This window comes from Lissotriton helveticus, chromosome 5_1, assembly GCF_964261635.1.
Source record: "Lissotriton helveticus chromosome 5_1, aLisHel1.1, whole genome shotgun sequence".
Taxonomy (NCBI): Eukaryota; Metazoa; Chordata; class Amphibia; order Caudata; family Salamandridae; genus Lissotriton; species Lissotriton helveticus.
The window spans coordinates 300,220,973-300,248,654 of NC_136065.1; the positions used below are offsets into that span (position 1 = coordinate 300,220,973).

The 27,682-nt window shown below is 47.0% G+C and overlaps 1 protein-coding gene across 4 annotated transcripts in view; it reads right to left on the reverse strand.

Annotated features, from left to right (window-relative positions):
- The window catches only part of UBE4B (ubiquitination factor E4B), a 1,139,522-nt gene that overhangs the window by 675,909 nt on the left and 435,931 nt on the right, over positions 1–27,682 (reverse strand). For all 4 annotated transcript variants that reach the window (XM_078642268.1, XM_078642270.1, XM_078642267.1 and 1 more), the window contains one exon: positions 16,506–16,644. In XM_078642268.1, the coding sequence (XP_078498394.1) occupies positions 16,506–16,644 (139 nt within the window). The remainder of the gene's footprint in view (positions 1–16,505; positions 16,645–27,682) is intronic.

Here is a 27,682-nt window from a genome sequence, read left to right on the forward strand (position 1 = left end):
TCATAGTGCAGGTAGTAGATGTGGCTACATGTGAGGAAACACAGTCCTTTTTTGACGTTGAAATTGTCAATGGTGGCAACTGAGGAGGCGCAGATTTTGAAGCTTTCTTGGGAACTGTATTTTTCCCAGACTTCTTAGAGGGCGTACTATCCCCTATAGTAGAGTTTTACTTGAAGTACTAGGCCCCGCATCCTGAGAGGATTTTGCCTTCTTAGCCACCTTTGCCCTTAGAGATGAAACTTCTGTTTCAGCCTTCCTCTTAGTAGAAAGAGATGAAGAACCAGAGGCAAAGCTTCCTACCTCAGACAAAGGGTCATCCTTGTCCTTGAGTCTGTTGAGCCACAGTAGCAGTCGGCCTTCTCTATCCCTGATGGTCTTAGGGGGGAAGGTCCGGCAGATCTTGCACTCTTTTGCCTTATGGTCTGGATAAAGGCAATATAAACATTTCTTGTGGGGATCTTCCTTGAAAAGTCTTTGCTTCCCACAAGAATCACAGGCCCTGAAAAGGGATTTTGAAAAAGACATCTGTGAAACTTGAAGAAACTAATAGTTTAGAAGAAAAACTGAGCAGAGCTCAGGGAGACTCCCTTCACACGACGTGCGGTAGAAAATCTGAGAGCCTGAGCCTCTGGGGAGGGCATTCTGGTGGGTGCTGTCGCCTATTGGCCGCAGTTTGGACTAATACATAACGACTAGGATAGTCACTAATGTGGAAGTTTTGTCTACTGTAGCTGGTGCTACTTTACTTCCTGGTTTGGTATCTCTGATATTTGCTATAAGTTTTATGGCATTTATTGCTTTTATATATACCGTGGGACTCCCACTCCGACGACAGGGAATGATTCAGGCATGTGAATCTATGAAAGACACCCCTAATACTGGAAAAACGCCACTTCCAGATGTAGATGGGGAACTGTGGGTTGATGGATCATGTTTAAAGCTGCCAGATGGTACGACTTCCGCAGCCTATGCAATTACGACACTTAAGACAGTGGTAGAGACAGCTCGCAAACCACAAAAATCGGCCCAAGCAGCTGAACTGATAGCTCTAACGAAAGCATGTGAGCTAAGTGCTGGATTATGTGTGAATATTTACACTGATAGTCGTTATGCTTTTGGAGTAGTGCATGATTTTGGCCTACTCTGGCAGGAACGAGGGTTTCTGACTTCGCATGGGGTGCAAATCATGCATGGAGAGTTAGTACACGATCTCCTGAATGCACTATTATGTCCAAAGAAAGTAGCGATAGTCAAATGCAGTGCACATAAAAAGGTGACAGATAAAATAGGACAAGGAAATGCCTTTGCAGACCGTACAGCGCGAGAGACTGCAATGTTAAAGAATGTCTCTCCTATGTATGTGGTGAAATCACAGGCTGAGCGATGGCATGATGCCAGAGAGGAAATATTAGACATACAGAAATCAGTTTCTGAAGCAGAACTTACAAGTTGGGCAACAGAGGGAGTGTTGGATGATGAGGGCTGTTGGCGTAGCAAAGATATGGAGAGATGGAAATTGCCTGCCGCCTATTTGCAAGCAATGGTTCAAATGACACATGGGCTGGCACATGTTGGAGCTCTTGCAATTATCAAATTGCTTACATGAGTTTGGGAGCATCCTGAGATTGCCAGCACGGCTAAGAGAGTAGTGCAGACCTGCTTGATATGCTTACAGTACAATCCTGCCAACGGGACTTATACTCCTAAAGGAGGGTTCGCTCCACCGACTGCACCATTTGAAGTACTACTGATGGATTACACCCAGCTTGAACGCTGTAATAATTTCAGGTATGTCTTAGTGGTGGTGTGTGCCTTCAGTAAATGGATAGAGGCCTACCCCACGAAGGACAATACAGCGTTGACAACAGCTAAGGTGTTACTCAAAGAGTACTTCCCGAGATTTGGTGTTTGTAAACTGTTATGGAACGACAACGGTCCCCATTTTGTCGGGAAGATTGTGGAGTATGTTCTGAAAGGATTGGGGATAAAACAAAATTCCATGCTGTGTTTCATCCGCAGTCAGCAGGTTTGGTGGAGAGATATAATGCTACTTTGAAGCTGAAGCTAGCAAAGATCGTTAGCATTACTATCTATTAGATCAGTACCACACTCCCGATCTGGCCTCACACCCTATGAAGTGGTGTTTGGAAGGCCCATGAATATTTGGGGAGTTCCTAAGCTTACATGATGTGCCTTGTATAATGATGAATGAATATTTGGCACGATTAACAAATGATTTACTTTCTATTCATCAACAGGTTCAAGAAGCGCTCCCAGATAACTATCGTAGAGGCTCATGATCTCCGACCTGGGGACAACGTGATGGTCCGAGCATTCGAGAGGTCCAGCAGCCTAGAGCCAAGATGGCGTGGTCCTGAGCAAGTGTTACTTGCAACCCGAACAGCAGTGCGAGTTACGAACAGGAAGCGGTGGGTGCATTCCACTCATTGTAGCCGTGTCTCTCCGGATCTGGTGAACCCTGCTGTGCTGTCTGATTACCGGGATATTTTGGATCCAGAGAAGAGCCCAGCCACTACGTCCAGCGAATCTGAGGAAGCCTTCCCGGTTGAGTTACCGCCCTGAGGTTTGTGAAAATGGAAGCCGAGAATATCAAGGGGGGGGGGGGGGGGGTTAAGTTCTGCCCAGTGTAGAGAGATCCGTCTTGAATCTCGGAGAAGAAACCAGCGGCTACCTCGGGGCTCAGCACTCATTTTTATTTTTAGCTTTTATTTTGATTATTCTGTTTTGAGACTATGGCGCCTTTAACGAATGGCCCCGGCGAGAAAATATTTGCTGCCTACCACTCCAGTTCCATCTAAGCATTTTCATTTTACCTTGCCTTATCATGAAGAAAGACATAGGCAAACTTATTTGAATAACAGTTTCATCCAAATTCTACACCACACCCACAATATGACGAATACTACAAACTGTTGGGTATGTGGAATGTTGCCTGGACATCAAAAGAAAGGAGGAACTCCACTTATTCCTCTTCCATTCTCTCATAATGGTTCCTGCAATGCCTGGTACACTCTCCTCTTCACCTTGAGATGGCCAACAAAAGGTGGACTTCTTTTCCGACCTAATAAAGTTTGTCATAATGATAAAGATGGTTACCCACAAGCAGAAGGAACTAAACTTGAGTGGGAAGAATATCGACCGGACAATGCATCTTCACTCCGTATTTTTACTAATCAAAGAACTGAGAACATGTCCAATTTATTTGTGATTACAGTTATTAAAGCAAAAGCTGATCTTTGTGTAAGAAATAAAGGTACTATTCCGGTAGGGAAAAGTGAATGTACTACTACTCTAGCATTTGACACACCAAATAATATTTCTTTTGTAGCATCACGTAACACTTACTTTATTTGTGGAAATAAGGGCTACCACCGCCTTCCGATTGGGGGGTTAGGAACCTGTTACATATCTTTTTTATTACCCCCTGTGTTTATTGCCCCGCCAATGTACCATAATGATTTTGTGCTATATCATGATTTTATATTGAATAGAGTTAAAAGGACATTAGATATTGATGATGATGTCGACCAAACAGATACTGCTCTGCAGCAATATGTTGACTTCAATTTAGGCCTGTTTTCATTTGTAGGTGCAGCCCTAAACAGTAGAAAAATAAGTAGGCTAACACGTGTTGTGGAAGCTGTTGCTAATCAAACTGCCTTCGCTTTAGGGAACTTAACTGAGGAGCTTCAAATTACCAGAATTGTGACGCTCCAGAACCGAATGGTTCTAGATGTAGTATTGGCTGATCGTGGGGGTGCATGTCGCATCATCGGTAGTAGTTGTTGTGTATATGTTCCGGATAATTCGCCTTCTGTATATGATATAAGTTACACAAGATCGCTGCTGAAATCCACCCCGAAAATGGTACATGGACATTTTCGAATTGGTTCTGGAATTTGCTTAGTACCTGGGGTTGGAAACTATTGACTATTCTTTGTATTTTTATTGGAATACTCTTCTTCCTTTGCCTATGTATCCAATGTGGCCCTACACTATGCTCCGTATGTATCACTGCTTGCATTCCGTCCAAACGAGCTTTTGCCAAAAATGAGCAAATGATCAGCAACGAAATAACGAACATAATGCTAATTAATATTGATGATGAGCACCCTGATTACTTCAGATATGAGGTACATTCAGCTAAATGCTAAAAGGGTCGTCTGTCGTAATTTGACAGCGATTGAGTTAGCATTTGCTTCAGCTACACAAACTTTTCACTGTTAGCTTGACTATATTCCGGAGGCCATTTTGTATTCCTGGCTTCCATTTTGAGTGAATGCGCTGCCTCATGGTCAGCATGCCCTTTTGTCCTTTCTCTCTCCCGATGATCATTTGGTCTGCCCAGCAACTGGTATTTTTAGTAATGGTCAAGCCTGCACATGCGTATTCGGGCTTTCAAGGTTAATGATCCGTCACTGCTAAGAAATGTTCTCCAATCTGACCAGTGGTACTAAACTCCTCCCACAAGTTGGCTGTGTTCCAAAAATGCCCTTATATGTACCTAAAATTATGTAAAGTGTGTACCGCCTATTTTTCAAATTCCTGTAAACTGTATAAAAGAAGCCACGCATTCAATGTTCGGTGTGATACTTCTTGCATTGCCGAAGGGTGCTGTAGGATTGTACCACCACCCCATGGGGTCTTAATAAACTTGTCTTTTGCATTTTAAGTTTCCGTGCCAACTTCTATTCTAAGGTATTGAGAGTTTTTGCAGAGTATGTAGGTCTGTTGAAACCCAATACCACACCGCCAGAGTGGGGGTCAGAACCGGTGGGGGCCAGTTGCTGAGTACAGCAAGTGGTCTGGAGACGCTCACAAAGGTGGTATGGTATGCCTTTGAAGCTTTCCCCTGCCCATCCTGGGCAAGGAGGCCTAGCACCTCGCCCAGGATGTGCATTGTTGCAGGCTCAGGAGAGTGGAGGGCTCTCCACCCAGAGGTCCAGCAACATGTCTGCTGTGTGGCTGCCTAGGCAGCCTCTCAGACCAGATGTGGATTGTAGGTTAGGTTTCAGGGGGCATCTCTAAGATGCCCTCTGTAGTGCATTTTACATTGAATACCACACTGGCATCAGTGTGGGTTTAATGTGCTGAGAAGGTTGATATCACCGGGTCTGGTGGCTCAGTGGACAAATGCGTCCATTGCAGGGGCCTGTGCTCGACCTCATGGTCACAGGTTCAAATACCGGCGGGTCCACTCAGCCTTTCATCCATCTGAGGTCGATAAAATGAGTACCATTGAGTTGGGTAACAATGAACACCTGTTATTGAGCGCCAAGAGACCTCTGGGTGAACGTGCGCTTTACAAATGCACATGTTATGTTATGTTATATCAAACTTGTCAGTCTTCAGTGTAGCCATTATGGTGCTGTGGAGTTCGTATTGACAAAATCTCAGCATCACATACTCTTAATGCCATCACTGCGCTAACAGTGCCCAGGAATGGCCCTGGGTACTGTAGGGGCACAGGGCTCAATGCACCTGTGCCCACACCACTGGCATAGGGCACCCAGCTAGAGGGGTGACTGATGATTGCCAGGGCAGTGGGTGTGTGGGCATGGCACAGGGATGTGTGCCATGTCGACTCTTAGTTTATTTTTGCACCAGGCCACTCAGTCTGCAAAGGCAGTGTGTGGGTGTCAGGGTGCAGGGCCCCTAAGGGTGGCACAATAAGTGCTGCAGCCCTTAGGGGTCTTCTCTGGTCACCATGCCCTTGGTACCTAGGGTACCATTTCCCAGGGGCGGACATGTGGCCAGAGATGCCAATTGAGTTTCAGCTTCAATACAGTTTTAGGGAAGGAACACAGGCCCTGGGCACCTGGTTGGCAGGAGCCCAGGGCACACTCCGGCGAAGCACATCGCGATTCAGCAAAAAGTGGGGGCATACCAATGCAAGAAAGATGGCACTTTCTCACACACACCCTACAAGTAACTAGATAAATATCACACAATGACAGTTCAATGATAAGCATTGATATTTGAGATCAAAAGGAATCGATGGAAAAAGGAGGAAGGTAACAAAGAATGCAAGCCAAAACGAGAACAGTATTATGAAATATGAGTGCAAGAATGCACATGCACTTTCAAGTAAATCAAACAGGTGAGTTTACAGTAGCTTCCTGAATGAAAGAAGATCAGACTGAGCATTACAAAATATGATTATTTAATTTTCTTTGGTGATTCTGCTTTTATTACCTCTTTTATATCCAATCATAGGATTTTGAATAGTGCCTAAATGTAGAATACTGTGCAAATTACTGCATCATACTACATTATAGGAATTTCTTTTTAGACAATGGAGAACGGGACACTCCAGGGAGTAGCCGTGCGCTCTATAAATGTGTGTTAACATAACATAACATTCCACTCAACTAAATAACTATGGCCCGTATATATCGAATAATATCCTCTCTCATACCTAGAAACTTTTTGATGCATTAGGTCCTAGAGGCAAACGGGTTTGTGACATGTTTGCCCATGCAAAAACTCACAGAGCCATGTACAACCCTTACTAATTGATGCACAATTTATTTGCGAATCGCTAAATTGGATTTTCAACTCAAATAGCTAGGGGCGTTCCAAGGGCGTCCTTTCCTAAATGCGACTCGGTCGCAAGACACTCTAATTTACCGCCCTCTTCAAGAGGGTGGTAATGCATTCGCAAACGGGAAGGGGACCCCTTCCCCTTTGCAAATGCAGGGGAAAATATTTGGGGGGTCAAGCAGAGGTTTATTATTATTATTTTTTTATGCAGCCCGTAAAGTGTCTCCGACACTGTTGTACATGTCATTTTGCGAGTCGCAAATTGCGACCAGCAAAATGACATGGTCGTACATCTGGCCCTAAATGCCTTTTTCAAACGGTTGGCAACACTTACTGATCCAAATCAAGTTACTACATTATCGGAATTTCTTTTTAGACAACGGAGAAGCCCTTCATTGTTGAAAACATGACTAGCCCACAGCCCATGGTTGCAACTTGACAACTATTTACATCAAAGACTGCTTCCCAACCACAAACTATTTTCTCTTCCAGGGGATCCTCATCAATAGTCATAAGCACTGAATATTCCCGCCCACGTGCGGGAAACCCGGAAATAATATAAAATTATATATGTAAATCACATATAAATAGCTCCACATATGTGACTTACATATATAATTTTCATTTTTTCTCACCAATGCAGCCCCAAAATAGAAGCTAAACAATGTAAATACGCATACATACACTGTAATTAGCAAGGAAACAAGAAACACATTAGGTAAAATAGCCCTTGAACTTTGTGTTTTAATGAGCAAAAAACACTCATAAATCCTGAAAATTGCTAATAAATATACATTGTTAGCCACAGGCTGCATTGAACAGCAATAGCATAGAAAATGAAACCATTTTCAACAAAAACTGGCACCGTGCCTTTAAGGCAGCCATGCCCCTGGCTTCCCATCATGCCTCAGGGATGACAGTTAGGTCTGTTGTTCTTTCCGGCTCCTTCAGTCAGGACCCTGGTTCAACAGCTCCCTTTCTTTTTGACTTTGTCAAAAAATACTTGAGATTTTCTACAATTTTTTCTTTCACTCAACATCTTTTGAACATAGAGTGTTAGTGCTGCCTTTTTTGAGTCTTAAAAAAGGAATTTTTCTGTCAAAAATGCCTTCTCTTTTTGACAACTGCCCTTCCTGTGGGAAGAAGGCCAAAACATCCTGTGTGTATCCTCTGCTCCCTGACACTCATTCTGCAAGTTCTTGTGAACACTGCAAGACTTTATCCAGGAGAACTCTCAAGGATAGGGAGAGAATTCGAATTTATGGTTTCTCTGAGAGAGGTAGGCCTCCTAAGAGGCAGAAGAGGCGCAGAACGCGATCAACGTCGAGACAAGTCCCGACTTGTTCACCTTCGGCGTCGGGATCGGTGTCGAAGAGGCCGTCGACGACGCCGAAGACGAGGATGCTTCCTTCGACGACGAAGACTTCAGCGTCGAGAGACAAGGTACGCCGTCTACGGGGCGTGCAGCATCGAGAGAAAGGTCTCCGTTGGAGAATAGGAGCTCGACGTCGAGACAGCCGGCGTCGAAGCATCATCACCAATCTTCGACGTCGCGGCTTCCTCCGTCGACGCCTAACCATCGGCGTTCGACGTCGAGGCATCCTTCATTGACGCCCAGTCATCGGCGCTCGACGTCGAGGCATCCTCCGTCGACGCCCAGCCATCGGCGTTCGACGTCGAGGCACCCTCCGTCGGCGTCCGGCCAGCGACGCTCGACATTGAGGCATCCTCCGTCGTCGCCTAGTCACCGACGATCGACGTCGAGAAGGTCCCGTCGTTGTCACAGCAGAGTGGGTCGACGTCACAACATCTGCCTTCGAGGCAAGCCTCTCCTTCAAGACTCCAGGGGAGGTCACCTTCGGGTCAGACTACTCAGGAGAGAGTTAGTCAACCCTCGGATCAGTCTCATGCCTTAGCACCACAGCAGAGGTCTCCAAGATCGGCTTCAGATGCGGAGGTGGAACATTCTCCAGTGCATACAAGTCCTCCGGCTAAGAGGAAAGGAATATGCTACTTACCAGTATGCATCTGTTCTTGGCATAGAGGGCTGCAGAGTGGTACATTTATGAATAGATCGCCATCTGGTGTTGGGCTCGGATGATTGCACTTTGTTTTTCTTCTGGAGAAGTCTTTGTCGTCATAGGTGACTCCTCCTCTTGGTGTTAGTGCGCATGGGCATCGGCTCCATCCTTAGATTGTTTTGCCATAGTAGGGTTAGATGGAGTAGTGTAGTATAGTACATAAAGATATGCCCATGTAAATGTATCTAAATAAGATAATGTTGGGACAGACACAGGTTTCCGGGGAGGCAGGGAGGGCATGTACCACTCTGCAGCCCTCTATGCCAAGAACAGATGCATACTGGTAAGTAGCATATTCCGTTCGAGGCATATGGGCTGCAGATGGTACATTTATGAATAGATTGTACAGCAGTTACCTCCCTAGCGGTGGTCACCAGTGTCTGTCGCAACTGTCTGAAATAGAGTTTTTAATACAGCTTGGCCCACTCTGGCTTGTTGTGCAGCCTGTACATCAACACAGTAGTGCTTTGTGAATGTATGTGGTGTAGACCAAGTTGCTGCTCTACATATGTCATCTAGGGGAATGTTCCCTAAGAATGCCATAGATGCTCCTAGTTTTCTTGTGGAATGAGCTCCAGGAGGAACAGTTAATGTTCTCTTTGCTTTAATGTAACATATTTGTATACATCTTACAATCCATCTTGCGATGCCTGCTTTAGAGATAGGATTGCCCTTATGTGTTGGGGAAAATGCTACAAATAGTTGTTTAGTTTTCCTGAAGTCTTGTGTTCTTCCCCAGGGTGTCCCCCCTCCCCTGTGTCACTCTCTCCATCTGTTGTAGGTGTAGATGGACGTGTGGGAGGAATATCTGGCCTATTGTGAGGAAGAGGCGAAGATGGTGTGTGAGGTTTGGGAGAAGGGGGAGGAGTTGTATTCGTCCCCATTGTTCTCTTCTTTGGATGAGCCTTGTCGTCCAAATGTTCATGTTTCCTCTTTTTAGGTAGTTCTGTGGCTACCTTGCCAGTCTTTGGGTCAATAAACAAAGTCTTTTGTTTAGGATCCGTTCCGTGTTCCTGTGTCGGTACCGCAGTTTTCGGTTCCGAAAGGTGTTTTTTCTTTGAAATGTCCATTTGTATTTTCGGTGCCGAAGTTTTGTTCGGATCCGACTTCTTCGGTATCGAAGATGTCCCCGGTGTCGAGGGTGTTTTCGGCGCCGAAGCGTGCTTCGGTGTCGACATGGACTGCTTCGACTTCGAGCTTTCCTTGACCTGGTGCTTCGGTGTCGATGTGGTCGGTTTATCGGAACCGGAACCACTATGATGGGGGACCGAGTGTTTCGGTTTCTGTTTCGTTGCCGGGCTCGAAGGCGGGGCGTTGGAAACTTTTTTCGGTTGTCTGACCGGGCTCGAGGGCGGGGTCGACACCGTGCGGGGTCTGTTTTTCGGTAAAGGGACGTCGTCACTCACAGTTTGTTGGACGTCGATTTCCTCGACGTCGGACTCGTCCGCTTCTGACCCCGCCTCGTCGGCCTCTTCTTCCTCCTCTTCTGGGTGCTGGTCCTCGAACAGCTCCGGGATTGCTTGTGACTGCATTCTCGATACCTCGTGTCTTCGGGCTCGACGGTTTCTAATCGTCGATTTTGACGAGAACGCTGCACAGGCCTCACAGTCCCTGGATTCGTGTTCAGGGGACAAGCAGAGGTTGCACACCTCGTGTAGGTCCTTGTGTGGGAACTTAGCACCACACGTTGGACATTTTTTGAATGGAGTCCTTTCCATGGACCCCGGGCTGGACTACGTCGAGTTTCTCGTAGTCGTCGTCCTTCGAACCGCGTCGGTATGGAGTGAAGTCGCGTTCGATAACGATACCGTCGATTTGGAAAGGAATACGCGCCGGTTATAACCTTCTTTGTTGAAGTCGGTCCGGAGCGCTTCGATCCTCATCCGAACCCGATGGCGGAAAAAAACAATCTAAGGATGGAGCCGATGCCCATGCGCACTAACACCGAGAGGAGGAGTCACCTATGACGACAAAGACTTCTCCAGAAGAAAAACAAAGTGCAATCATCCGAGCCCAACACCAGATGGCGATCTATTCATAAATGTACCATCTGCAGCCCATATGCCTCGAACAGAGTGTTAGACGAAAGTGCTTCTAGGAGTCGCACACGGTCTACTTCCAGGCACCCTTCCAGGGTGGGTCTCCGGTGAGCCTGTCATCCTTCTCTTCGGGCTCCCAGTCTTGTCACCGTGGTAGATCTTCAGATGTGGTCATCTACTCCTCGGATAGTGAGAAGTCCAGACATTCTCCTGCACGTTCGCAGTATGGGCAAACGTTCGCCAGTGAGGGAGCGCACCCAGAAGTCTCCTTGCATCAGGCTATCTCCGAGATGGTGTAGGCCTCTGCATCACTGGGCTCCAGACAAAGAAACAGCAGCCAGGTTGCAAGCTCATCGGGACAAGCAAGTCTCACGACCCAGAGAGCGATCGCGCTCCCGAGTGCGTTCCAGTAGGCGAAGATCGAGGTCTAGGAGCAGGAGACGGGCTGGCAGATCGGCAACTACTTCTTCATCTCCGACCCGTTCTCATAGGGATTATTCTCCGACTCTGACGGACAGTCCTCCATCGTGAATATCCCCTATAGATGACATTTTTACTTTTCAAGACATTTTGGGCAGGGGTGCTTTGAAGCTGGGAGTGCCCACGACTACTCCACAGGTCAAGACTTCTGTGATCTTTGAGACCTTGCATCACAGATCCGCACCCAAACCTCTGCTGCCTTTGGTACCCGGAATTTTAGATCCCGTGAATGAGGTCTTCCTTACTCCAGCGACCATAAAGGCCACCCCAGAGAGGATTCTTAAAAAGTATCGCTCACCCAGAGGAGGATTCACTTTTCCTCAGGTCCGACCCACAACCAGACTCGGTGATCATAGCGGCGGCGAAGAAATCCAGTGCTGTAGCTTCCTCATCAACAGTGCCTCCGGATAAGGAAAGCAAATTGCAAGATTCGTGGGGAAGAAGAGTCTGCAACACCTCAGCCTCTTTTCTCAAAGCCTCTAATGCGGAAGCCCTTCTGGGGAGGTATGACAGATCCCTGTGGGATTCTCTCCAAAGGTTTATTGAGAAACTCCCTCAAGAGGACCGCAAAGATTTTGAGGAGATTCTTTTGGAGGGCAGCTAGGTCTCCTATCAGATCATAGGCGCCGCAGCAGATGTGGCTACCCTTGCAGCGCATGGCTATGCGCATGGTGTAAAGGTCTTCATGGTTGCGCCTGACAGCCTTAAAACCTGAGGCTCAGGCTAGAATCTTGAACCTGCCCTTTTCGTGAACATCACTGTTTGGGGCAAGTACTGATGAAGACATGCAACGCATGAAGTCAGAGTTGGACACTCTTAAAGCCGTAGGGCTTGAAAAGAAGAAAGAATTTCGGAAGAAGTACCGCTTCTACAACAAGGGCCCTTCCAAACAGAGGGTTCAAACCCCTCACTGGCAGAAGGGGCAGGACCAACAAAAGCAACAGAAGTCCCAATTCAGAGGCAAGCATAATTTCAGAGGAGGTGGAAATCAACGCCAGGGCAACAATTCCAATAAGTCCCAGCCAAAGCAATGAGTCCTTCCTTCCCCAGCACCGTTGACCACTCCAGTGGGGGGAAGCGTTGCGCATCATATGTCAGAGTGGGAACGCATTACTCAAGACCGATGGGTGTTGACTACACTTCAGAATGGGTACTGTCTTCGTTTCAAACACCTGCCTCCACCCCTTCCTCCAAGGCCAACCTTAAATCATCAACTCACACTTTTGAAAAAGGAAGTAGCAATACTTCTCGAAAAATCAGCCATCGAGAGGATTCCAATCGCTCAAAGGGAGCTCCCGATATTTTTGGGTCACAAAAAAAGGACAAAAGGCAGATTTTAGGCCCATTCTGGACTTAAGAACGCTCAACCTGCATATCAAAAAAGAAAAGTTCTGCATGTTGGCACTTCACCAAATATATCCGAATCTCAGGAGGGGAGATTGGATGTGTTCGATGGACCTCCAAGAAGCCTACTTACATGTCTCGGTACACCACAAACACAGAAGATTCCTGCGGTTCCAGGTGGTGACCTCTCACTACCAATTCAAGGTCCTGCCCTTCGGGTTGAAGTCAGCTCCCCGGGTATTCACGAAGTGTGTTGCAGTAGTAGCGGCCGCTCTACGCCGCAGGGGAATCTTCGTGTACCCGTATCTGGATGATTGGCCACTGAAAGGTCCTTCCCCAGACGCTGTAAGGAATCCATTCCAAACCAGCATACAGCTTTGTCACCGGTTGGGGTTGCATGTCAACTTCAGCAAATCAGTCTCGCAGCCCACCCAGAAGATTCACTTCCTAGGAGCTCTTCTAGACTCCGAGGTAGGAAAAGTGTTTCCTTCGGAGGAGAGACAGTGTTCTATAACTCAAATGTGTCAGCTGGTACTCCGCCACAAGGTTCAGAAAGTGCGAAAGATTGCCTCCCTGCTAGGTTCGATGGCTTCATGCATCTTTCTAGTCCCGAATGCCAGGCTTCGGATGCGCCCTCTTCAGCAGGATCTGGAGGACAAGTGGGACCAACAGTCAGCTCGCTGGGACGATCAGATTACTCTTTCAGAATCAGCTCGAGCTTCCATTCCACGGTGGACAAAGAAGCAGAATATGCAGGTGGGAATTCTGTTCCCTCGTCGTGGAAGATCGGACTGCGAGAATTACATACTATTCGGATATATATTCAACTGGGAACGTTACCTGGGTTAAAACAGACCTTAATGTTGGACTTTTCAAATTGACTCTAAACCCTGAAGAAGTCCTAGTTTGGACGAAACGCGTTGGCGGTTTCAAAAGGTTTTAAACAAAAGAAAATAAAGGATCAAAACGAAAATGAATACAACATCGACTCTTCTTTGTAATAATCTTGTACTTGAGTGTTTAATTGTTATACTTGCTTGTAAAGTGTGCTGGGCTACTTTTTTGCTTGCTATAAATTTTGGGAAAGCTGGTTGTGTCACGGTCAGCTACCCATTTATTGGAGGTATAGGGAATTGTGCCTTAAGCCCTTTTTGCACCTATGGATTTTGTATAATAGGGACGTTATGACGAGTGCGGGCATCTATGCTTTGATTCCCAAATTTGTGTACTTTGGGAATTCTGTTCCATCAGTCTCCTCCTGCACAGACCTTGATCTCCGATGTTTCTCTACAAGGCTGGGGGGCACACATGGGGCACCTCCAAGTGCAAGGTTTGTGGTCCCCCAAGGAATGCACATATCACATCAACATGCTGGAGTTGAGAGCAGTCCACCTGGCTCTCAAAGCGTTCCTTCCCTCGATTCAGGAAACATCAATATTAGTACAAACGGACAACACCACCACAATGTACTACTTAAACAAGCAGGGGGGAACGCGCTCACGAACTCTGTCACTGGAAGAAGAGCGCAGCTGGCATTGGCTTCTGGCTCGCAAATTGTCAGTCACGGCGGTCCACCTCCCAGGAGAACAGAATGTGAGGGCGGATGCGCTGAGTCGGCATTTCGAAGACAGAGAAGACTGGGTTCTAAACGACGAGGTGCTCGAAGGCATCTTTCAATCTTGGGGTCGTCCCACCTAAGATTTGTTCGCGGACGACGAAAACACCAAATGCTGAGACTTCGCCTCGCGGTTTTACCGTCCAGGAACAAGAGGGAATGCCCTTTTGATAGACTGGTCAAGGGAATTTGTGTACGCCTTTCCACCCCTTCCGTTGATCCCGAAGGTGGCGAGCAAGCGGACACACTCATGCACAACGATGATTCTCATTGCTCCCGACTAGCCGAGACAATGGCGGTACACGGACCTGTTTCATCTGTCAGTGGCTCCTCACAAGAGTCTGCCATGCAGGCGGGACCTGTTATCCAAAATGAACGGGAGGATTCATTATCCCAACCTTCCGTCACTGAGCTTGACAGCATGACTCCCGAGGTCATACAATACGGCCATCTAGGATTGCCACAGGACTGCATGTACATCCTGAAGGAAGCGAGACGACCTTCCACGAGACGTTCTTATGCCTGTAAATGGAAGCACTTCCATCTGTGGTGCATGCAAAATGGTCATCATCCTATTAAGGATCAGGAAGGAGTCGTTCTTCCTTATTTGTTATATCTGGCGAAAGCAGGTTTAAAGTTTAATTCTATTAAGGTACATTTAGCTACTATAACAGCATATAGGCGATCACATTCCCAACCTTCTTTTTTCCAACTGCCAGCTGTAAAAGACTTCCTGCAAGGGTTGAAAAAAGTACACCCTCCAGTGCGTCCTCCTTCTCCGTCCTGGGAGCTGAACCTGGTTCTGTCAAAATTGATGGGTCCTCCTTTTGAGCCCATTCATAAAGCTACTTTGCAGCATATTTCCTGAAAGCTGCTTTTTTGGTAGCAATCACGTCAGCTCGTAGGGTGAGCAAAATTCAGGCTCTCTGCTCCAAGGAACCTTATACAGTGTTACACTTGAATAGACTAGTACTGAGGACACATCCGTCTTTTCTATCCAAGATGGTGTCAGATTTTCATGTAAATCAGACCATCTCTCTGCCCACCTTCTTCCCTAATCCCTCTACTCAAGCTGAGAGGACTTTGCATTCTTTGGACCTGAAAAGGGTTTTTAAATGTTATCTAGATAGGTCCAAGTCTGTTTGTAAGTCTGATCAACTATTTGTTAACTATGGTTCGATCAGAACAGGTTATGCAGCCCCGAAACGTTCTATTTCAAGATGGATAGTTTTGTGTATCAAGCTTTCCTATCAATTAGCTCAGAAAACTCTGGAGTTTTCTCCCAAGGCACATTCCACCAGGGGTTGAGCGGCGTCTGCCGCTTTTCTCCATAATGTGCCCATGTCTGAGATCTGTAAGGCGGCGACCTGTAGGTCTGTCCATACGTTTACCAGACATTACTGTCTTGATTCTGACACTAGAGCAGATACCCAGGTAGGCCAGGTCTCCTTGAGGAATCTGTTTAGCAGCTGAGTACTCTGCTGCTACAAATGTTTCGGTTGAGTCATGTACTTCTCATTTACCTGCAGGTGGTGTTTGGGCTTGCTATTCTATTCAGTGCTTATGACTATTGACGAGGATCCCCTGGAAGAGAAGGATACGTTACTTACCTGTAATCCTAGTTCTCTTCCAGGGGTATCCTCATCAAAGTCATAAGCAACCCACCCGCCTCCCCAGGTAAATGAGATTTGTCTGTTCTATGTCTTGTGGTTGAGCCCTGACTTCAGGATTATGCAAAGAACAACTGACCTAACTGTCACCCCTGAGGCATGATGGGAAGCCAGGGGTCATGGCTGCCTTAAAGCCACGGTGCCAGTTTTTGTTGAAAATGGTTTAATTTTCTATGCTATTGCTGTTCAATGCAGCCTGTGGCTAACAATGTATATTTATTAGCAATTTTCAGGAGTTATGAGTGTTTTTTGCTCATTAAAACACAAAGTTCAAGGGCTATTTGACCTAATGTGTTTCTTGCTTCTTTGCTAATTACAGTGTATTTACATTGTTTAGCCTCTATTTTGGGGCTGCATTGGTGTGAGAAAAAATGGTATATGTGCATACATATAGGTGGAGCTATTTATATGTGATTTACATATATAATTGTACATTATTTCCGGGGTCCCCGCACGTGGGCGGGAATATTCAGTGCTTATGACTGATGAGGATACCCCTGGAAGAGAACTAGGATTACAGGTAAGTAACTTATCCATCTTGAAGGCAATCTAGAAATGTAGTGGTGTTGTCACCTGTGGAATTCTAAGATGGAAGCTGGTGGAACCTAACCTGGTAAGGTCACAAATACCTCCTATAATGTACATATAACTGAATACCCACCTGGAATGCTTATAAACAGGTAAAAGGCTGAGGAGGTAGTCAAACAATTACCTATTGAGCTCACGGATAGCTCGTAGCCTTCTGATGTAACGTCTACAGCTGGGCAGAATGGCAAGGTGATGGGCGTGCAACGTCAGAAAAAAGCACTCTGTAGGAAATTTTGGCTCTGTAAAAAGAGACGAATCCAGACCTAGGAAACAGGAAAAGTTCAAAATAAAAGATGCATTTTGATGGCTGGTTAAATTCCAAGGAAATTGGGACAAACAAAACTGAAAAGCATAAATGTCACTGTAATGTTTAAGGAAGCCGCTGATAAAGAACTTATCAGTGCCTCACAAGTCTATGGTACATGAAGGGATACAGACAATAAGCTGATCACCACACTAATTTATTTCCATCATCTGTTACAGTCTAGCTCTGAAAGCCATGTGTACGTTAGGGCTAATAGTGAAACAACTAGTACTGGGTGTCAGAGTAGCATGTGCCTCTTCTAGCCTTGAGTTTTATTTGGTGTCCCGAAGTCCTAAATAAAAGTTGCAAAGGACGACGGAACTTCTCCATCTCCTTGCCTGACGTTATGTTGGTTTACATAATAACTACACCCTGTATCTGAGGTTGTGATGCTGCAGAGCATACTATACCAAATTCAGAGATAAAATGTGAAAGTTATGACATTCAAGGTTTGATATCCAGGCACATGGACTGGGCTAATAGAGTCTTGCCTTCAGATTCCCTTCCTAAACATCAGGGTCGACAAAGGTAACACAGTGGATTATTTTTAATTCATTTATTTATTTTAATGTCAAATACAAACACAGATGGTCCTTTCCTGTAGGTGAAGAGGAGCAGAATCTGCAACAGAAAAGATTATGTTACTAACCCTCCAAGTATCTGTTTGTGACATGTAGTGCTGTAGATTCACATGCTTTGCATACTCCTGCCATCTAATGTTGGGTCTGGATGTGTGCAAGTTGTTTTCCTTCGTAAAAGTATTTCGAGTCACGAGGTAGAGTGACTCCTCCTCTTGGTGATAATGTGCATGGGCTCCATTGTTAGACTATTTTCCCAATGGCGGGTGATAATGGCATGTAAGGTAAGTAAAGAGATGTCCATGCATAGGAAAAGGCAAAGAAACTGCAACTGCCACAGGTGTTCGGGGAGTAGGGTGGGTACATGTGAATCTACAGCACTACATGTCAAGGACAGATGCTTACAGGGTAAGTAACAATCACTTCGAGGCATGTGTGGCTACAGATACACATGCTTTGCATAGACTGTATAGCAGTGTCACCTAAAGCTGTGGCTAACCTGTTGATGTTTCAGTTGTTTAAAAGAGTGTACATTGCCCTGCCTGGCCAACATTAGCTTGTTGGTGTGCTTGTACATACACACAGTAATGTTTAGTGAATGTGTGTGGTGTAGACCACATAGCTGCTTTGCATATATCAGCTAGTAGTATATTGCCCAGGGAAGCCATAGAAGCCCCTATTTTGTGAGTAGTGTGCACCAGGGGGTGGAGGTAAAGACCTTTTGGCTTTAACATAACATGTCTGTATGCATTTAACTATCCACCTGGCAATGGCAGATTTGGACATGAGATTTCCTTTATGAGGGGGCTATAAAGCAATAAAGAGCGGTTTGGTTTTGCAAGAGTCTTTAGTTCTGTCAATGTAGTACATAAGCGCTCTTTTAACAACTAATATATGGAGAGCCCTTTCCGCAACGGAGTATGGTTGAGGAAATGAGAGACCACCTTTGGAAGGAATTATGGGTTGGGGCAAAGGACCACCCTATCTCTGTGGAGCTGGGAGAAAGGCTCTTCTAAGGTTAGTGCCTGGAGCTCACCAACGCATCGGAGTGAATTGATGGCATTTCAAAAAGCGATCTTCCAAGATAGAAACAGAAGGGAGGAGTTATGTAGTGTTTCGAAAGGCGGACCCATAAGTCTTGTGAAAACAATGTTAAGAGTACAGGTAGGTGTAGGTGAAACCCGGGGGAGGGATCACTGTCGTAAGACCTTCCATAAAGGCTTTAATGACTAGTACTTTGAACAAAGATAGGTGTTGTCTATTCTGCAGATATGCAGCTACTGCAGCCAGATGTAACCTTATGGGTGTGAATGCAAGACCAGAGAGTTGCAGATGTAGAAGGTAACAATGTTTTGTAATGTAACATCAACTGTACTGATACTCTTATTATGACAGCAATAGACAAATCATTCACATTTAGATGCATAGTATGTTCTATGAGAAGTCCTCATAGAACATACTAAGGTATGTACTGAGCACTGGTCAAAACAAGTTCCCCAGCTGCACAGTAACTTCACTGAAACATATGGTGTTTGGTATCAAACACCTCGCATTAATAAACCCATACTGATTCCAATGATGGATGTATTAATACTTGCACCCAGAGGGCACCTTAGAGATGCCCCCTTGAAAACCTACCAACTACTGGTGTCCTGATTGACTGGCACATAAAGACATTCAGATGGGCACTGATTGAAAGAAGGCTAACTTTAACTCTTTATATCTCTCAGAGTTTCGCAAAGGACGCCCTGCGCCTATTTCTCTCTTCCTGACCATAAGGCAAGTCTTCCCTTTGGTCCTTCAAAGTGCACCAGAAGAGATCCTGCAACATTTACACCCGAACAACAAACAAATCATGAGGTCAAGGAAAAGCAGTTTAAAGAAGATTAAAGAAAGCTAGGCAATACATATGGAAAATGCTACTTACCAGTATGCATCTGTTCTTGGCATGTAGAGCTGCAGAGTTGTACACTTTGCATTAGATCGCCACCTGGTGTTGGGCTCGGATGATTGCAGGTTGTTGTCTTCTTGGAAGAAGTCTTTGTAGTCACGAGATAGGTGACTCCTCCCTTGGATAATACTGCGCATGGGCATCAGCTCCATCCTCAGATTGTTTTTCGCCATGATGTGAAATGATGGAGTTAGTAGAAGTAAAGAAAAAAAAAAAGGATGTCCATGCGTGTGCATCTAAGTAAGATGAACTGGAACGGATACAAGTCCCGGGGAGGCGGGAGGGCGTGTACAACTCTGCAGCTCTAAATGCCAAGAACAGATGCATACTGGTAAGTAACATTTTCCGTTCGAGGCATATGAGCTGCAGATTGTACAATTTGCATCGATTGTGCAGCAGTGTCTCCCCTATCGGTGGTCACCTGTATCCATTGCAGTAGTTTGAAAGAGAGTTTTAAGGACAGCTTGGCCTACTGCAGCTTGCTGCTTGGCTTGCACATCAACACAATAGTGTTTAGTGAAGACCATGTTGCTGCTTTGCATATGTTCTCTAATGGTATGTTTCCTAAGAAAGCCATAGAGGCTCCTAGTTTGCGAGTGGAGTGCGCTCTAGGAGGAACTGTCAGTGTACGTTTTGCTTTTTGATAGCATATTTGAATACACTTTACAATCCATCTGGCAATTACTCCTTTAGAGATGGGATTGCCTTTGTGTGGGGGAGAGAAAGATACAAATAGTTGTTTTGTCTTTCGAAAGGATTTAGTTCTATCTATATAGTATAAAAGAGCTCTTTTAACATCTAATGTGTGTAAAGCCCTTTCCGCTACAGAGTCTGGGTTTTGGAAAAACACAGGTCACTCTACGGACTGATTTAGGTGAAAAGGAGTGATGACCTTTGGAAGAAATTTTGGATTAGATCTAAGAACCACTTTGTTAGGATGTATTTGAAAAAATGGTTCTTGTATAGCGAAAGCTTGTATCTCACTTACTCTTCTGAGAGAGGTAATGGCAACAAGGAAAGCTGTTTTCCATGTTAGGAATTGCAGTTCACATTTATGTAGAGGCTCGAAAGGGGGTCCCATGAGTCTTGTAAGGACAATATTCAGGTTCCACACAGGAAAAGGTGGCAACCTGGGTGGGATTATTCTTTTTAATCCTTCCATGAATGCTTTGATTGCAGGTACTCTGAAAAGAGACAGATGTTGCCTATTTTGTAAATAGGCTGCAATTGCTGCCAGGTGCAGGCGTATGGAAGAATATGCCAAATTAGACCTTTGTAGATGTAAAAAGTAATGAATATGCTACTTACCAGTATGCATCTGTTCTTGGCATGTAGGGCTGCTAACATTCATATCTAGTGCATAGATCGCCGCCTAGTGTTGGGTCCGGATGATTGCACATTGTTGTCCTGGAAGAGTCTTCGAAGTATCACGAGATAGGTGGCTCCTCCCCTGGACTACAGTGCGCATGGGCATCGACTCCATCCCCAGATTGTTTTTAGCCATTGTGGCAGAGATGGAGTGAAATAGTGTAAAGGATGTCCATGCTAATGATGAATGCAAGAGAGTGTCTGCAGTCGCTACGGGCACCGGGGAGGAGGGCGGGCGATATGAATGTTAGCAGCCCTACATGCCAAGAACAGATGCATACTGGTAAGAAGCATATTCAGTTCGAGGCATGTGGGCTGCTAAATTCATATCTAGTGCATAGAATACACAGCAATCCCTCCATTAAGGGCGGTTGCCCGTGCCAGCTGCAGAAGCTTGAAAAAGTGTCTTGAGAACAGCCTGTCCTACAGCTGCTTGCTGTTTGGAATGCACATCTACACAGTAATGTTTGGTAAATGTGTGTGGTGTAGACCATGTGGCTGCTCTACAAATGTCTTCCAAGGGAATGTTCCCCAGGAAAGCCATGGAGGCCCCCAATTTGCGTGTGGAGAGCGCCCTTGGGGGTATTGTTAAAGTGCGTTTTGCCTTTTGATAACAGATTTGAATGCATTTAACAATCCATCTGGCTATTCCTGCTTTGGAAATGGGGTTGCCTTTGTGCTGTGCTGAGAAGGCAACAAAAAGTTGTTGTGTCTTCCTAAAGGGTTGTGTTCTGTCAATGTAGTACATTAGCGCCCTCCTAACGTCTAATGTATGAAGCATTCTTTCTGCTACCGTTTGTGGGTTTTGGAAAAATGCAGGCAGGTCAATAGTTTGGTTGATATGAAACTGTGACACCACCTTAGGAAGGAATTTGGGGTTAGTGCGGAGCACCACCCTGTTAGAATGTATTTGGATAAATGGCTCTTGGATTGTGAGCGCTTGCAGCTCACTAACACGTCTGAGCGACGTGATAGCAATGAGAAAAGCCACTTTCCACGTCAGAAACTGAATGTCGCAGGAGTGCAGTGGCTCGAAAGGTGGGCCCATTAGCCTAGTGAGGACCACATTGAGGTTCCACACTGGAGCTGGTGGTGTCCTTGGAGGAATGACTCGCTTCAGTCCCTCTAGGAAGGCTTTAATGGCAGGCACCCTGAAAACAGAGAGATGCTGCCTATTCTGGAGATAGGCCGCTATGGCGGATAAATGTATCCGAATGGAAGCGTACGCTAGGTTGCATTTGTAAAGATGTAACAAATAGCAGATGATGTTAGGGATGGATGCATCTAGCGGGTTGATATTGTTGTCTGTACAGTAAATGACAAACCGCTTCCATTTTGCAGCATAGCAAGCTCTGGTTGTGGGCTTTCGTGCCTCCCGGATGATGTCCATGCATTCAGGAGGCAGGTTGAGATAGCCAAATTCTAAGACTTCAGGAGCCAGATCGCCAGGTTGAGCTGTTGCGGATCTGGATGCTGAATGTCGCCATGGTTCTGCGTCAAGAGCCTGGAGGTGAGGTGCAGCCTTTGATGCGGTACCACGGAAAGTTCTAGAAACGTGGTGTACCATGGTTGGCGTGCCCATGTTGGAGCAACCAGGATGAGAGTCATCGAGTGTTGCTTTAGCTTTCTTGCCACCAGCGGAATGAGAGGCGCTGGGGGAAAAGCGTACGCAAATTTGCCTGACCAGTTCATACATATCGCATTCCCCTGCGATTCCGGGTGAGGGAACCTGGTGGCAAAGCTTTGGCATTTTGCGTTTTCCCTTGTGGCAAACAGGTCTATCTCTGGATTACCCCACTGCTGGAAGTACGGGTGGAGTACTGATGGATGTATCTCCCACTCGTGCATTTGATGGCTGTACCTGCTGAGCAGATCCGCCATCTGATTGTCCTTGCCTGGGAGGTGTTCCGCCATGAGGAAAATGTTCCTCTGAATGGCCCACTTCCACATGCTCTGAGCCAGGTGAGACAGCTGTGGTGAGTGAGTACCTCCCTGCTTTTGTATGTAGTACATGGCTGTCATGTTGTCCGTCCGGATCAACACGACCTTGTTGCACAAATGTACTTTGAAGGACTTCATCGCCATGAAGATTGCTAGCAATTCCAGGTAGTTGATGTGCAACTTCTGTTGCTGGGCGGACCATAGTCCCTGCACAGTGTAGTGGAGCACATGAGCTCCCCACCCTTGGAGAGATGCGTCCGTTGTCAGGATAATCTGTGGCACCGGCTCTTGGAACGGTCGTCTCTTGCAAAGGTTGTGTGGATTCCACCAATGCAGAGAGTTGTATGCCCGACCGGTCACCAACACTAGGTCTGTCAGTTGTCCCCGAGCCTGTGTCCACTGATTTGCCAAGCACTCTTGGAGCGGGCGCATGTGCAACCTCGCGTGTGGGACTATGAAGATGCAGGAGGCCATCATGCCTATCAACTGCATGAACACTCTCGCTGGTAGGGAGTGTTGCGGTCTGAACCTTTGGATCAGCGACTGAATGTTGTCGATCCTGACCGGGTTTGGCTGAGCCATAGCAGTCATGGTGTTTATTGTCGCGCCCAGATACTGCCGCACATGGGCTGGTTGAAGGTGCGACTTTGGGTAGTTTAGGGAGAACCCCAGACTGTGAAGGAGGTGAATAGTGTGGGACATGTCCGCGGCGCACTGTTGTTCCGACTTTGCTTGAACAAGCCAGTCGTCTAGGTACGGGTAGACATGTATGTTTTGTCTTCTGAGGTGCGCCGCCACTGTCGCCAGAAACTTTGTAAACACTCTGGGGGCAGTAGTCACCCCGAAGGGTAGGACTTTGAATTGATAGTGCCTGTTTTGAATGGTGAACCTGAGGTATTTCCTGTGGGATGGGTGGAGTGGGATGTGGAAATAAGCATCCTTGAGGTCTAAGGTTGCTAGGAAGTCCCCTTGATTTAGCAGGGGAAGAATTTGTTTTAGTGTCAGCATGTGGAAGTGTTCTGACAGTATGTACATGTTGAGGGGGCGTAGATCCATAATAGGTCTGAGGGATCCGTCCTTTTTTGGGATGAGGAAGTACAGGGAATAGACTCCTGTGCCTTCCTCTGCCACTGGTACGAGCTCGATTGCGCCTTTTTGCAGCATCACTAAGACTTCCTGCTGCAATAAGTGCAAGTGCTCTGCCGACATAGGACGGTGTCTTGGGGGAATGTTGGGAGGAGTGGATGGAATGTTGGGAGGAGTGGATGTTAACTCCAAACAATAACCGTACTGGATACGTTTTCTTACCCACCTGTCTGTGGTGATGGACGTCCAGACTGGCAGGAACTGCTGGAGTCTCCCCCCGACAGGTGTGGATGGTCGGGGGGCAGTGACAGAGTCACTGTTTGTTTGCGGCAGAGGAACGTGTGTTGTTGTTCCCTCTGCCTCTGCCCTTGGCACTGTTACCTCTGTAACCCCCTCTACCCTGCTTGGGGTACGAGGATTGTGCGCCACCCTTTGTGTATTGTGATTGTTGACCCAAGTGTCCTCTGGTAACACCACGCGCTCCTGAGCGACGAAAAGTGCTTCCCCTGAACTGTTGTGACTGAAGCGCCCCCATAGATTTAGCAGTCTCGTTGTCTTTTTTAATCTTTTCAAGGGTGGTGTCTACATCTGGACCAAACAGTCTGTCAGGATTGACGGGCTGGTTGAGGATTGTAGTCTGGATGTCAGGCTTAAATCCAGATATACGAAGCCAAGCTTGTCGCCTCAACATGACGCTAGTGTTAATTCCCCTAGCCGCTGTATCTGCCACATCAAGTGCACACTTTATTGCAGCGTTCGAGATAAGCTTTCCCTCTTGTATGAGCATTTCGGCTGCTTCCTTAAACTCATCAGGTAGGTGTTGAAGGAGCTGTTCTAGGGTGTCGTAATGCGCCCTATCGTATCATGCCAATAGTGCCTGTGTGTTTGCAATACGCCATACATTGGCAGCCTGCGCCGCCACCCTTTTGCCGGATGCCTCAAGCACTTTCGACTCCTTGTCTGGGGGAGGAGCTTCACCCGTGGTTTGGGAGATTGCCCTCTTGCGGGCATTGGCGACCACCAACGAGTCTAGAGGCAACTGTCCTCGAATATATGCAGGATCTCCAGGTGCTGGCCTGTATTTTTTCTCGATACGTGGGTTCACCACTCTCGCCCTGGTCGGTTCCTTAAAGATCTCTGGGGCATGTTTAAGGACACCTTTGAGCATAGGGAGTATTTTAACTGTTCTTTCTGAGACAGAGAAAGTGTCAAACAAAAAGTCTTCTTCCACCGGGTCAGCATGCATGTCCACATTATGATTTGCTGCTGCCCGTTCGATTAAAGCATTAAATGCCGCAGAATCCTCTGTTGGAGATGTACGTGCCCCAAAACCCTGTGGATCTTGTACCACCTGAGGTCCACCTTGGTCCCCAGTGTCGTCATATGAGTCCTGCTGAACATCAGGGTCATTGTCAACTGGGAAATTGTATTGGTCATCTTGTTCATCATCCTCTCCTCCTGATTGGTTGGGGGAAGGTGATGGACTCCTTCTTGGTGGTGGCAGCATAGGCTCAATAAGGGAAGGAATGTCCTGTGTTGGCCTCTTCTTCTTCAGTGGAATAACATAGGATTCCAGTGGTGTGGAAGTGATTTTCCTCTTATAAAGGGTCAATTTCCCTGTTTGGGCATCGATGTAATGCTCAGATTGGTCTTCTGAGGCTTGATATGGATCCGAGCGGCTAATTTGCGTAGATGGATCCGATGTTTTTGGCACCGATCTTGGTGCAAATGCTTTTGGAGCCACCTTCGGTGGCAGAGTGTAAAGAAGCTTGCCCGAGGTCTTCGGAGGCGTGTCCACCGATTTTGGAGCCGATGGCGTGGAAGCCGTTGACGACAAAGTCTTCTCCCGAATACGTTTCAGGGAGTCGGTGACCTGCTTTGTGAAGGAGGTAGAGGGTTTTGTAACCGACGGCCGATGTTCGTTGGCGACGGAGTCCCCTGGCGTCGACGGTATTTGCGTTGACGAATCTTCGGCTGCAATGAGTCGCGGCTCCGTTGCAGTGTTTGGCGCCGACGCCGTTGCAGCAGATCCGGCATCCTTGCGCCGATGGGTTGAGCCTGAGGCCTTAGGGTTGTGGCTTTTAGTCGACTTTGGTTCGACTGGGCGGTTACTTGACGGCGCCGTAGGAGCTTCCGAAGGCGTGTCAACAGGTTTAGATGTCCGCGCCGGAGCAACTGTGGTCGACGGCTGATGGACGGCCTTCTTGGAGGATGGCTCCTTGTGCACCTTCTGCGGGGCTGTTGGCTCGACAGCCTTCTTCGACTTTTGTGGGCCCGAGGGCGACTGAGTCGATGAAGGAGCAGGCTTTGATATTTTTTGTAGGACGTCGGCCATGTTAGATGTTGTCGAAGCCGTAGGTTTCGGTTTCGATTTCGGCTGGACGTCGGCCATCTTGGGTGACGTTGAAACCGAAGGTTTCGGTTTCGATACTCCGCTTGAGTGTCCGTGGTCGGGCCAGAAGGCGGGGCCGGGGATAGCGGTGCAGGGTCGTGGGTAAGGCCGAGTGGCGATCCCGTGACCTGAGCCTGAGTTATGTAGACTTCGGGGCATAGCTCTTCTTCTGAGCTATCTTCCGCGGCCCCATAAACTTCTTCGTCGTCCCCTACCTCCTCGACGTATTCAAGGTCTTGGCCCTGTCCTTCGACGTATTCTTCGGGATCGGCCTGGACCTCCGTCGACGGTGGTGAACTTTGGAGATGATGGCTACCGCCTTCTTCCGCGGGGTCGTCGAATATGTCGTCGGGTGCCGGTGTCGCTCGCTGGGCCTCTAGGCGCGCCGATGCTTGAGCGTCTTCTTGGACCTGAACTTAGAGCAGGCCATGCAGTTTTCTTCGTTGTGGTCCGGTGACAGGCATTTATTACAGACCGGATGCACATCGATGTGTGGATATTTGGATCCACAGACGGGGCAGAACTTAAACGGGCTCCGCTCCATGTTAAGTTAGTCGGGGTCTTGTTGCAACGAGAGGGCCTCGATGTCCGAGGAGTTACTTGACTCCGTAGATATCCGGCTCAGAGAGTCGGACGACGCTCGAGACCGTACGCAAACAATATCGACGCAGGTAACGAAGGCCTTTTGGCCTTAAGAACAAAGTTTTACGGTACGGAGATGTCGAAACCACATCCGAACCCAATGGCGGAAAAAACAATCTGGGGATGGAGTCGATGCCCATGCGCACTGTAGTCCAGGGGAGGAGCCACCTATCTCGTGATACTTCAAAGACTCTTCCAGGACAACAATGTGCAATCATCCGGACCCAACACTAGACGGCGATCTATGCACTAGATATGAATTTAGCAGCCCACATGCCTCGAACCAAATGATATTTTGGATGGAAGCATCCAGGGGATCGATGTGATTATTTTTGCAATAAATTGCAAATCTTTTCCATTTAGCGGCATAACACGCTCTGGTAGTGGATTGCCTGGCCTCTTTAATGATGTTCATACAGTCTGGTGTTCGGTTTAGATAACCAAACTCTAAGACTTCAGGAGCCAGATCGCCAAATTCAGTTGGTTCGGGTCTGGGTGTCTGATTTCTCCATGGTTCTGTGTTAACATGGAGGGTGTGAGCTGTAACTTTTGATGTGGAACTAGAGAGAGATCTAGTAGTGTGGTGAACCACGGTTGGCGTGCCCATGTGGAATCTACTAGGATCAATGTTAGAGACTGTTGTCTGAGCTTGCGCACTACTAATGGAAACAGTGGGAGAGGCGGAAAAGCGTATGCAAATCTGCCTGACCAGTTCATCCATATCGCATTGCCTTCGGACAGAGGGTGTGGAAACCTGGCAGCGAAGGTTGGGCATTTTGCATTCTCGTGGGTGGCAAACAGATCTATGTGTGGATGACCCCACCTGTGGAAGAATGGCTGAAGAACTTGTGGATGTAGTTCCCATTCGTGAATCTGTTATGACTGCCGACTTAACAGATCTGCTATCTGATTGTGAACTCCTGGAAGGTGTTCAGCTAACAGATGTATGTTTTGAGGAATGGCCCATCTCCAAATGTTCTGTGCGAGCTGGGACAGTTGCAGAGAGTGTGTCCCCCCTGTTTTTGTATATAGTACATGG